Raw genomic sequence first — 13141 nt, 5'->3', positions numbered from 1 at the left:
TTTCACTCTCTGTCATGTTCTCCTTTGTTTTGTTGTCACGTGACCGGATGCGCGGTTTCAAAACATTGAACAACAGATGCTAGTGGGACACTTGAGGCTGTCTCATAATGATTATCGCTTTTAGCTAACATTTATTAGTCGGAGTAAGAGAAAACTTTGTCTGTTTCACGCCTGGAGGTCCATTTTTGTGTCTCCAACATGGCGAGGCCGCTGCTGGAGTTTGAGACCGAGATGTTTCTGAATCTGTTCGGCTGTGACGGGCTGCTAGTGGTGGCGGAGGGAATGGGGATAGACCGCATCCTACTGCAGTTCATGCGGGTTTATTCGGACCAGGGCAGCCTGGTTCTTCTGCTCAACACAACCACACCTGAACAGGTGAGTAACACATATGTAACGCTAGTTTACATGTTTCCTCTGAACACCTCATTAGCTTAATTGATACTAAGTAGCTGGTATGCTCTCTACAGCTTTGCCGATGTTTTGGATTTCAGAAATGTGTTTTTAGGCGTTCTAATATGTTAATAATAAGGTTATTTTTTAAAATAATCCATAACCGAAACGCCCTACTATATCTCAATAGCAGATATTTACCACTTAATGGAATGGCGCCATTGTTAATGTTATTAATTCCGTCTGTGTTTAACGTGTTTGAACATGTCAAAATGTCTACTGTGAAAAGGAATCAGGACTTGTGGTATCACAATTCTAATTTTGTCATCAGTTCACAGTACATCTTATAGGTACATCTAACAGGTTCCACAAAATGCTTTCTTTCCTGTCCTGCCATTTCAGGAGTATTTCACGGAGCAGTTGCGGATGGAGGGTGTGACCCACCTGCCCAGGACAGTCACCAGCGACGTCCAGAGCACTGAGCGCTACAACGTTTACACCGAGGGAGGAGTACTGTTTGTCACCACCAGAATCTTGGTGGTCGACTTCCTCACTGACCGCATACCTGCTCATCTCATATCAGGTCAGACAACTGCCACATCACGGCTAAAATTAGAGCCATGGTTGTTTTGTAACATTTGTAATATTGTGATCTTGTTTATTACACATAACTCTTACTCTTTAGTTACTTTGGAACCAGTTTTTGTTTGTGTGCTTGTATTTGCACCTTTTTAACACTACATCAGTTATCACTACAATTAAATAAAGGTTTTCTTTTTTTTAATGGCCTTAATATAAGATTAAAATTTTAACCAACAGTTATTTGGGTTGGTCCTGTTTAGGAGAAAAAGCATTTCAGTGTTGACAGCACTGTTTGTTTGAGCTATAAATGAACAATAGTAATCATAAAAGCACAGTCCATGATGCAAATGTAAATTCAAGAGTAGCACTATCCATCAAATTAGCCAGTGTCTTGAATTTGAACTTGAATTTTTCTGGTCACTAGTTGTAGTCTTAGTACCAAACAAAAACCAAGAGTAACATCTTCTGTACCACTCCCTCAGGCATCCTGGTGTATCGAGCTCATAAGATCATTGAGTCTTGTCAAGAAGCCTTCATCCTTCGTCTGTTCAGACAGAAGAACAAGACAGGCTTCATTAAAGCCTTCACTGACAAGGCCACAGCCTTCTCCTCGGGCTTCTGCCAGGTGGAGCGTGTGATGAGGAATCTCTTCGTGAAGAAGCTCTACCTCTGGCCCAGGTACGATGGAACTTAACAGACCAGCCCCATGGCTGACATTTAGATAGGCGTAATTAATAACCTAATTAAAGACTGTAATCTTCCCTCATCCTTCTTTACATGTGCTCTCTTAACCCGTTTCATTCAACAGGTTTCAAGCATCTGTAAACAGTGCACTGGACAGGCACAAGCCGGAGGTGGTAGAGCTCCACGTGTCATTGACGCCTGCTATGAGGTCCATCCAGAGCTCCATCCTGGATATCATGAGCGCCTGTTTGAAGGAGCTCAAACGCTATAATCCCACATTGGAGGCAGAGGACCTCTCCCTGGAGAACACGTTAGGAAACACCTTTGACAAGGTCTGCAGATTAAGAACACAAGTTGCTTTGGCTTGGAATTCAATTGTGAAGTGTGGCCACGTAATGTAATGGGAACTAGGAAAAAATGCAAACTTTCAAAAGACTGACAATAATTCCATTCTTTTTTTCTCTGAATGGGTCTAACTGCTAAATAGTAAGATGAACCTCATAAATTTGCCCCCAGAAATGCCATTTAAGTTCTTGTTAATGACTTCCACTGCAAGAGCAGCCAAAATAATAGTAACACTAAGACTTTAAAAAAAATGGACTTTCGACAACTCATCTACTGTAGATATAATGACCGGTATGTGAATTGAATTTTCATTTTAAAGAATGGGTTTTGCTTTACTCCCATCCAGACCATCCGTCACTACCTGGACCCTTTGTGGCACCAGCTGGGAGCAAAGACCAAGGCTCTGGTCCAGGACCTGAAAGTGCTGAGGGTTCTTTTGCTCTACCTCACCCAGTACGACTGTGTGACCTTCCTCAATCTGCTCGAGTCGCTGCGCTCCAGCCAAAAAATCTTTGGATCCAATTCAGGTAAACAGAGTGCACTTTGCTTCTCTGAGAATTTGCTTTGAAGTACTCCGGGTAAAAAAAAAAAAAGTACTGATCTTTGTGATTATCCTTGCTTGGTTACATGTGTGTGTTGTCGTGACCATCAGGGTGGTTGTTCCTTGACTCCAGTACCTCCATGTTTGGGAATGCCAGGGGCAGAGTGTACTGCATCCCTGAAAGCAAAAAGAAACTCAAAGTGGGAGCGGAGGCACAGAAACAGAACTCATCCTCTGTCTTGGGTAAGTGAACAATGAACACATCTCTGACAACGCATTCTTCAGAGTAAATATCATGAAGTGTAACTTGCTAAAGGCTAGGTGTATGTGTGTTTCAGAGGTGAAGCGGGAGCTGGTGCTGGAGAAAAGCCCAAAGTGGGAGGCTCTGACTGAGGTACTGCAGGAGATTGAGAGGGAGAACAAGAGCTCTCAGCATGAAGCAGGTTAGAGCTCAGTTCTGTTAAGGCGTTAGAAACATCCATCATGTCAACAGTGTTTATCATCTGTATTCTGTGGATTTGTTTATGATGTACTAAATTAACTAAATTATCTTGATCTTAAGTACATTTTTGCACATAGCATTGACATTGGAGCAGCATATAAGGAGATGAAATCTTCAAACTGAATTACATTTTAAATTTACAACCAGCAGAGATACCAGCCTAAACACCAAGTCATCCTCAGTGTGTGTTGGTTTGTCCTGGTTCAATGCCTTGTGTTGATGATTAACACACGCATATGATGTAGTCATATGCTGTACTTGTTTACTTGAAGGCAAATTAGTTCCCTGAACTAAGAAAAATTACATCAGCAAAGTTTTCTGCCACTGCACAAAGTTGAGAACCTTTGCGTTAAGCCAAGCGAGTGAGCCAGCATGCTTAACACCAGAGCCTGGAAGTTGTGCAGCTGTAGAAGGCAAAACATCTAAAAGGCATGCAGCCACATTATTATAGTTTTCATTAGTCCCGGTGCCGTGTGTACGATGATCCTGATTCACTATGAGTGAACGGCATGTTTACATTCACCTACCTTTAGTAAGTGTGCATCTGCCCAACATGTCACCCCCAGGTCGTGTGCTGATCTGTGCCAGTGATGACAGGACCTGTGCTCAGCTGCAGCAGTACATCAGGCACGGCTCTGACTGGCTGTTAAACCGATTGTATGCCCGCACAATCGGTAAACGGGACTCTGCAGCAGCTGCTGCCTTTGAACTTGACTCGCACAAAAAGAACAAAGGCTGTCCTACAAAAGGAGCAAAGGGGAAGGAGCCTGCACAGAAAAAAAACAAAAAATCCACAAAGAGCAAAAAAAGGCCATCCCTTACCCTGACCCAGATGATGGGGAAAGAGGAGACAAATGAAGTGGCAGTGATGATGGCCAGCAGTGAAGATGAGGATGAACTGATGGAGGAGGATGAAGGGGAGGAAGAACAGCTGCAGCTGGATTTGTCATCGGATGCCTACTATGGTGTCCTAAAGGAGCCACTGACTGTCATTCACCCTCTGAAAGGCCTCACTGACCCCCACAGCTTGACACGAGTGCTACATGAGGTGGAGCCCAGTTTCGTGGTGCTGTACGATGCCGAACTCACTTTCGTTCGCCAGCTGGAGATCTACAAAGCTAGTCGGCCCGGAAAGCCACTTAGGGTGTATTTCCTCATCTATGGAGGCTCAACGGAAGAACAGAAGTACTTGACAACGCTTTCTAAGGAAAAGAAAGCCTTCGAACACTTGATCAGGTCAGAGCCATTTTTGTTTTTTGTCTGTCTGTGTGTGCTTTGTTTAAGTGTCAGCTTCTCAGTGGTGCTTGGATGTGTATTTCCCTGCAGGGAAAAGGCCACGATGGTCATCCCAGAGGAGAGAGAGGGGCGAGAAGACACCAACTTGGACCTTGCAAGAAATTTGGAGCCTGCCAATGACACCACCAACACCCGCAAAGCAGGCATGTCTATTTTAGTCTGTTTGCTCTCTGTTTTTTTTCCCTGTAGTTTCTGCTGTCCTTCTTTAAAAATGTCCAAAGTTTTTGTGAGTAAGTGTCTCATTTTGTTGTATTTCCATTTCCTGTCCTATAACTAGGAGGTCAGGAGCAGCCCAAAGAGCCCTCAAGAGTTATTGTGGACATGCGTGAGTTCCGCAGTGAGCTGCCCTCCTTGCTGCACCGCCGTGGACTGGACATTGAGCCTGTGACCTTGGAAGTAGGTGACTACATCCTGACCCCGGACGTATGCGTCGAGCGCAAGAGCGTCAGTGATCTGATTGGTTCATTGCAGAGCGGACGGCTCTACACCCAGTGTCTGTCAATGACCCGCTACTACAGGAAACCAGTGCTACTCATTGAGTTTGACCCAGGGAAACCGTTTTCCTTAATGGCCCGATCGGATTTTCGTCATGAGATATCATCCAGTGATATTTCTTCAAAACTCACCTTGCTCACCTTGCATTTCCCCAGGCTCCGTATACTCTGGTGCCCTTCCCCACATGCCACAGCTGACCTTTTCCTGGATCTTAAGCAAGGTCGCCTTGAACCCGATGCTGCAGCAGCGCAGGCAGTCACAGTCGAGTCAGACACGGTGGCTGAATCGGCAGACCTCTACAACCCCGGCCCTTATGACTTCCTGCTCAAAATGCCTGGGGTCAATACAAAAAACTATAGGGCTCTTATAAAAAATGCAGACAGCCTGGCGGATTTAGCTAAACTCAGCCAGGACAAGCTGACAGAAATACTCAGCAATGCTAACAACGCTAAGTTGCTGTACGAGTTTCTGCATAACGTCACTGATGTCCCTGCTCCTGTGCAGAAAGCCAAACAGACATGATAGGCAGCAAAGCATCTGACTAATGAATATAAACACTTCTTGTTTTTGTCCTGGCACCAGGATTAGTTTTGCATTGTAAAAGTGGATGAAAATGTTAATGTAGAACAATGTAGACTGAATTCATACCTTATATTTGTAAAGTCTTTGTCATCCGAAGTGAAATCTGTTTTATATTATTGTACAGAATGAACTGGAATGATATTGTATTTTGTAAACTACTCTGCAATTTGAATATATTAGATTTTTTTTAAATAACTTTGCAAAACAATGCTTTACATTCTGTAAAAATAAAATCCTAAATATTTTTAACTGAATATTTTGTCCTTTCAAAATAAGGCTTTCTAGAACATTTTTTAAATAACTCCTAGGAGGAGAATATTTATTCTGCATATTTAATACATTAAAAAATGTAATAAAATTAAATGTAAATCAGAATGTAGTTCTCTTGTTGCTAGTAAAGAGCAGCCTGCTTCGAGTCCTAAAGACATAAACAACTCATTATTAATTTGAATTTCCGTCATTCAGTGGCGAAAACTAGTAGTAATATGTCTTTATTTTGTAGATTTGTACATTTTTTATTTCTTTCTGTCAGCTCTGACAGAAAAAAACACAGGTGTAGGTTGGTAGCATTCTGTCCTGTACATTTAATTTTAATAACAGGGAAATTTCGAGTATCCTTTTCGAAAAAACAGACTCCAGCAGAGAATCCGTTTAGTTTTTATTACACATCACAATCAGGATGACTGACTTCACTCTCCTTTCCTCATTGTGGAGGTCTCCTAGTTTCACTGTAACAAGTTATGTAACACTCCTAAATCGTTTATCTGAACAAAGATCGGCTTTGGTTCATTGGGAGTTTTCACATCGAGGACAGCGGAGTGGGCTGTGGTTAGTATCTTAAAAATCATAGGGTCATCATGGGTGATTCATAAATGCTGACCAGCAAAGCGGACAGCGATTCCTCTACCTCCGCCACTCCCCCCATCTGTTCATGTGCGGTAGCGTCATTACGTCACTCTGCATCCGAACCCAGACCAGTCGCAGCCATTTTACTCCGCGAAATAAACTTCAATCTCCTAGCTAGAGGAAACACGAAATACATGACATAGCTCGGCTGACATTCATGGATATCTCGTTGTGAACCAGTCTTCGGAGAGACTCGGGTTTCAAGTCTTCGCAGTTTGGTAAGACCACAAATCCGGGGCGGTGCTGTCTTGTTTTTAGCATGCTAGCCTGTGCTAACTAAACGTAAGCTAACTAGCGAAACTGTGAGGAGGTTGTTGTTGGGGAGCGTTCGTGATATGCAGACAGAGACAGCAGACGAGGCTTGGTAAGACTGTATAGGAAAGCATGGGCAAGGAAGGTTTGACTGTAACTTATCCTGAGATACGTTGTCTAGTGTCAGGAATGACGGCTTCACAAGCGCCGCATCGTCTTTTAGGACGGGCACTGTCTGCAACTCACTCACCTGTCAGATTTAAAGTAACTAGCCAACGTTAGCTTATCCCACACCCACTCGCCTTCACTACAGCGATAACATTAGCCGTGGTGGAGCCGACAGCCTCAGCTAATAATACTTCCCTAGAGGAACAGGGAAAGGTATTCTTTTTGTTTAAACTAGCCAGTCTTCAAGTTGTGAGTATGTTGTAGCAATTGACTCTTGAGCCCGGGTGGTCTCCCAATGCTTGGGTATGGCATAATTATAGGTTCATTGTAAGTTAGCATCCTCATTACTCAAATAATACTAACCACGCTCGCTGTCTGATGAGGCCCCTCTTACATGCACAAACCCGGTGATGGTATCTTATTGCCTTTCAATCGATTAATACGGGGGAAATGAGGTAACGTGTTAGTGTTGCAGTAAATTCTATTAGGACAGAGTCTGCGTGAGTCATACAGACAGGATGTGGAGTTTTAAGAGTCGGTCCTTTCCAGTCAAAGTCTGTCACAGAAAAGCGTTTACTTAAACACTATGTACAAGTTCGGGTGGGAAAGTGATTATCTCAGACCTGTTATACTTATATCCCTGTGTGTTTGTCTTATTTCAACTTCTAAGTGTCTGCTTAGTTTGCAGGAAGGCTGCTTACCTCAAGGCTTTCCGTGGAGCAAATTAAATGAAAATGAAACAGTATCACAGTGTAGGCAGACATGTTTTCATTATACAGTGCTTGATGTGTTTTTTTTTACACATATAAGTTAATTTTAGAATGTTCTTATTGGGAACATCACAGTGATTGTGACAAATCAGATCCACTTAGTTTCAAGAGTTAGTAGTACTGACATGCTGGAGTCCTCTCCCCACAGAAAAGAGTGCCACATTGGGCACTTTATTCAGGTCTTAATTTCTCAGAAACTACTTTACATAACCAGCCTTTGTTGTCTTTCATTGCAGGCAGCGCTGTCTGTTGAAGTTGCTGTAATGGTCCTTCTTTACATAGGTGTGAAAGTCGCATGGTTTTAGGTTTCCAGCTACTGAAACCTTGTTTTGTTTGTCCAAACCTTTTGCACAGTTTTTAGAAGAACTTTTGAGTAAAGTCCACAAAGGCAGCCAGGAAGGAAACAAAACCACATGTGTGTCTGTGGGAACAGCAGAGCTGTGACTCTAATGATTGAGCCACAGTGATGACATCATTTCTGTCTTATCTCTGGATAAAAGAAGACATTTTCTTGGACTAGATACGGTCTATTTAAGGCTCAGAAAACTGCAGACTCAATCTGACTTTGGCACAGTGGGGCTCACATGCTGCGTGCCTGTTTGTGTGTTATGTGTGTGTATGCTACGTTTTAGTGCGTCTCACATAATTACAGAATCAATGGCATATAGATCTGGGGAATATGAGCAATATCAATAAACTGCCAAGATTATTTATTTTAATGTGTAGCCTTATTATATATATAAGGCTTCATTACACTGCATTCAGTGAGGTTCATTGCCTTAAACTGCATGATAAGATAAGGTATGATCATGCTGTTTTTCTCAACATTCCCATCTTTATTTCAGATTTCAATTTTGAGATTTTAAAAAACTTTATTATTTACAGCCTTTTTCTTCCTCTTTTTGTGCCAGTGGAGTCTGTTTTCACCATGTTTTTTTTTTTGTATAGATTGTCAGTGGTATGTCCTTTAGCAGAAAACAGGCCTCCTTGACTGTTCATTGACTGCAGTAGTTTTCAGTAATCTCATGCTGTGTGTGTATGCATGAGTGCTTGTATTTCATCACTTAAAGGCTTCACAGCCAGGTCTATTTTTAGTAAAGTTGACCCATAACCTCTTCGTGCCAGTATGGAGACACTGACTGCTCTGTTTGTTACCAGTTGGGGATACATAGCTCTGAGTTTGTAGTAATTTCTATTCCTTTGAATGGCTACAACATGATTGATTTGCTGATTGTTTAGCTACAAACATGACTGTGAAATATTAGTTGCACTTTGAATTAATTTATTTTTTTCACATCTTGACTTGCTACATTGTTAGTTGCATGTGTTTTTTTTTTGTTGTGTTGTTTGAGCCTTAAGACAAACAAGAAAAGTTTTGCAGTAGAACGTCATGAAGCCTCTCACCTGCACTGCATACGTCTGGCCCTTTTTATAGGACTGCGAATGAGAAAGAAAAGCCTCAGGGGTCGGACACACCTAGATACTGTCATCATAGTGCAAAAATGTCTTGAATGATTACCCAGTTGAGCTCTGATTTTTCTAATGCTGCATATATGAAAACAAATGAACCTGAAACCAGTTTTTTGTTGTTGATGCGCTCCAGTAGAGGTGGGCTGTCTGGCAAAAAAATAAATAAATAATTAATTAATTAACGGCAGCGGGTCAACTTTGCATGAAGAAGAATTGTTAATAATGACATAACCAAGAATTAATGGAATAAAATGAATTGAAATCAGTGTGGTACAGAATGAAAAAGCACCTGCCAGGTGGACTTGTGTGCTTAAAACAACAACACAAGTAGGCCTACATTAAAGGAAAGAGGTTGCCCCACCATCAGTACATTTACAGGAGTGTAATACCAGAGCACTGTTCTTCTGTTCAAAGCACATGCTATTGTCAGTATACGGGAGGGGTACTGTGCGGGTAAATTTTGCTTAGTTGCACGTGCTATGCACTGGTATTGTGCAGAAATAGCTTCAAACCACCTTCAAACTGACAGCTGTTGGGGAATGGCAATATTAGTGCCCCATATGTAAAATATCTAATTTGCAAATTTCTTGATAAAGATGTATTTTTGAGCATTGAGGTTCAAAAGATGACACAGTCAGTCAGTTTGTTATTCAGTGTTTTAATTGAATGTTTTACGGGCTGTCCAGTTTTTTGTGATTTAAATCTGACCAGTCAGTATATGTTAATACAGCAAGCCAGTCATGCCAACTTTCCAGGACAGTTTGACTGTCAACTCGTCTCTTTCTTCCTTAGCTGTACAATACTGATTGAAAAGTAACTTTGGTTGCTTATGACAATCTGTCTGGGTGCTCTGCCACCAATGTCGTTTTGTTTTAAGAATTGTATAGAAATGCAGTAAAAAACAGGGCTGTTTGTTTATGATGTTGCTGATCAACTGTTCTCTGTGGTGATGACTGTGTTCATTAACTTCACTTAATGACATGTTCAGAGTAGATTATAGGTTGCTTGCAGCATGTTTATCAAAAAGCAGCCTATGTGCAGATAGGGAAGGGATGGGTCATTTGACAGTATCTCTGTGGTTGCACAATACAGCTTTGATAAGTATAGGCAGCTGCAATAACCCTGCACATCACCTCTGCCCATTTTTTTTTTTTTTTTTGAACCACCACACGCAACCAGTAGCAAATTAAGACAGTGCTGCCTGGCAGCAGAATAATATTGGACTGGTCTGACTTGGTCATGTGACATTTGGACTACCCAAGCCTTTTTATAGCTGTAGATACGACCAGTCATTCTTTGTTGAAATCTGGGTGAGAAAAGTAATACTGTACTGTGATTTAGTATAAACATGAGTTGCAGACACCCTACTTTTGATGCCACATTTAACTCTAGTAGGGTGTTAGCATTACCCTTTGTTAAAACACATGGTTGTTGTTGCCTCATGCCATTTAAAAGACAGTCTAGGGAAAAGCAACACACAACACCTGCCATCTGGATCCGCTCTTTGATTCTGCTGGGGCAGCTCCGATGTTTATCCCACAGCGCCTCATCAGCTTTAACAGTCATTTGCTTCCTCTTCTCCCTTTCATAGCATCCTTACCCTCACTCCCTCCTCTCTCCTTTTTGGCCCCCCCCAAATGTAAATACACAGCAAGTGGTGCTTCGACTGTTGGAATCTTGAGGTCACCTCCTTTCTTACTCCTTTCTCTCCTCTTTTATTTTTAATTTAGTTCACACTTTTTTTTATGTGTGTGCAATAATTTTTTTAATTATTCGATCACAAACATAAAATAAGTCAGAATTGATTCTCCTAAGACTTGTGATACTGGTGCAAGTACTGTTGACAATTTACAGCAAATAACAGTTTCAGAAATCATAGCCATAGCTTTCTCCATTAAAACTCCGATAGCTGCAAAAATAACAGACCAGAAGAAGCTAAAATTCATAGTTTTATGATGCTGTGATCAGAGAATAATCTAAAGAAACATGACTGGCAGATATCCTACAAAACCATTATCTGCCCAGGGTGTCGGTAAATTGATAAGCACATGTCCTCCTGAAGAGTCCTGAGAGCTGCTGTACAGCTGATTGATTTTTATTCCAAGAGACTCTCCTTCAGACTGCAGTATGATGCAGCATTATAGCTCTTCGGTCATCAGCGCCTAGAGTTACTATTGTCTGCACACAGAGGATCCGCTGCATTGTCATAGAGACCGCTGCATGTTTACCTAGCAACCTCTGAACATTCATTTTCAGGCCTTGATGCAGCCTCGAGTGTTGGCTGGTTTAATTCAGTTTAATTCATCTTTAAGTGGTGCTCATCAATGTCTGTTTTATTCCCTGTTCATCTTCAGACACACCTATTCAGCCAACAGCAGTGTCTAGTTCAGCGTTGTGTTTGTACTTAATTTACTTTATTATTTTTTTATGGATTTTAACTTGTGAGCGTATTATCACATCAGTTTTCTTGTAGTTACTTTTTAAAATGTATTCCTTTTGTGGTGTGCTCTTGCTCTAATGCCATGTAAGAACGTGCTGTTGTTTCAGGGTTTTTGGGTTGCTTTTGAATCTTACTTTCTGTAATGTATTACTAGAGCTTTTGATTTTTTGTTTTATCTTGTATGTATTTTGAATGAAAAATTACTTTTTTCAGATAAACACAGGAAAGGCTTTGGATCAACAGTAGCCAACATGACTGGTCTGAGCCTGTTAGAAAATGACTTAAGACAGAGAAGTCAAATGTGAAAGACATTACAGGTCTGATCATGCTGCTCAGCTGCAATCTATTGGGCATGCAGTGTAGAGATGAAATTCTACTCCATCATCTCTTTGAGCTGTGATACATTCGTCATATTCATGCTCGCTTCTTTCTGTCTCCTACTAGGTTTGACTCCATGGCTTAGAGGGACTCTTGCAAGCATTTATCCCAGACACATCTTTCCTCTTTCCTTTGAGATCCTCTGCTACTGCAGGTATAAAAGACTGTTATTATACACAAGCCTTTGGCTCGACTCTGTGTCATTATAGTCCTTTGCCAATATACAGACAACCCACACACAACTTTGACCTGGGTTAGGGTCATATTTCTTTTTTCATTATCACTCTTCTTCTGTATTACTTCTGTACTTCTTTGCCCTTCTGTAAAACCAACAATGGCAAGATCTGTAAGTGTTGCTAAAGCTTGGATCGGTTTACCCTATCAAATTAAAGACCAGCGTAACAAACCTTCTCTTTTTGGATCCCAATCGAAATGTGGATCACACAAATCACCATTAAGGGCTACATGCTTAAAATGGGATTAAAATGCTATTTATTTTTCTGTTTTCTGTAGTTTGTTTTTTTAACTCTTTTGCAAAATTACCTCCTTCTTCCACTGCAAGACTTCCTGAGAGAGTTGAATTGTACTTAACCAAAGTGGATGCATGTTCGGTCCTTTTTCTGACTGCTTTGACTAGGCCCTAAAAATTCTAAGCAAAAGCCCACACAGTACGGAAGTACTTAAATGATACTGAGCAGAGACTAGTTAATCACTATAGATGCCATTACTATGCATCTGTTAATGTACTTCTGTCACAGAATACCACTGAGGTTTAACAGTTGAGCTTCAAGGTCTCGATTCAGTCTGTAGTACAGTGTTTTAGTGGCATTCAATCATCATTAAGGAGCCAGAACGTGGCTGTGGTTCAGAAGCCAAGTTTTACAGAGTGAGCTAATTTTGTAGTGGTCGCCAGATTCAACATGCACCAATTCAGGTTGATGGTAAATGCCAAGTGAACTGGGACTGACTCTCACGATAATAGTTGATGTCTGGTCAGTGGGGCTGAATGCACACTTCCAGAAAGTCACAGATACAGCAGGTAACAGTTACTATAAATCACATGCACACAAAAACTCTTGAAATGGTTTTCCATGAATTATAACATTTTCTTAAAAAAAAAACAAAATTAAAATCAAATCAAATAATCAGATTTTGCATTGACTGCTTTCTCACTTTAAAGGTCCAATGTGTAAGATTTAGCTGTCTCTTGTGGGGTGGTTACTGATGTCTCGTCTCACCCTCCCACCCTCCCCTAATTTTTCTGTCTGCTTTCTATTATTACATGACTACTATAAACAGAATGAAATTGGTGCCAGTTAAATATTATTTTCATTAAAAAA

At 41.2% G+C, this 13141-nt stretch overlaps 2 protein-coding genes across 3 annotated transcripts in view; both read left to right on the top strand.

Annotated features, from left to right (window-relative positions):
• Window positions 1-5671, top strand: ercc4 (excision repair cross-complementation group 4). The gene is made up of 10 exons (XM_046378109.1): window positions 1-375; window positions 793-973; window positions 1455-1650; window positions 1781-1988; window positions 2348-2528; window positions 2654-2785; window positions 2881-2985; window positions 3611-4280; window positions 4371-4483; window positions 4618-5671. Exons 1-10 carry the CDS (start codon window positions 199-201, stop codon window positions 5355-5357), a joined length of 2703 nt encoding a protein of 900 aa, XP_046234065.1. The 5' UTR covers window positions 1-198; the 3' UTR covers window positions 5358-5671.
• Window positions 5672-6378: 707 nt separating this feature from the next.
• mrtfba (myocardin related transcription factor Ba) overlaps window positions 6379-13141 on the top strand; it is a 23952-nt gene continuing 17189 nt past the window's right edge. Inside the window, exons 1-2 of one of the 2 annotated variants that reach the window (XM_046378108.1) lie at window positions 6379-6541; window positions 11868-11955. The gene's annotated coding sequence lies outside the window, so the exon portion shown is untranslated. The remainder of the gene's footprint in view (window positions 6542-11867; window positions 11956-13141) is intronic. The other variant, XM_046378107.1, reaches the window with a different exon arrangement.

This window comes from Scatophagus argus, chromosome 21 (assembly GCF_020382885.2).
Source record: "Scatophagus argus isolate fScaArg1 chromosome 21, fScaArg1.pri, whole genome shotgun sequence".
NCBI lineage: Eukaryota > Metazoa > Chordata > Actinopteri > Scatophagidae > Scatophagus > Scatophagus argus.
Note: the sequence above shows the minus strand (reverse complement) of the source record. Positions and strands in the feature narration are given on the sequence as shown.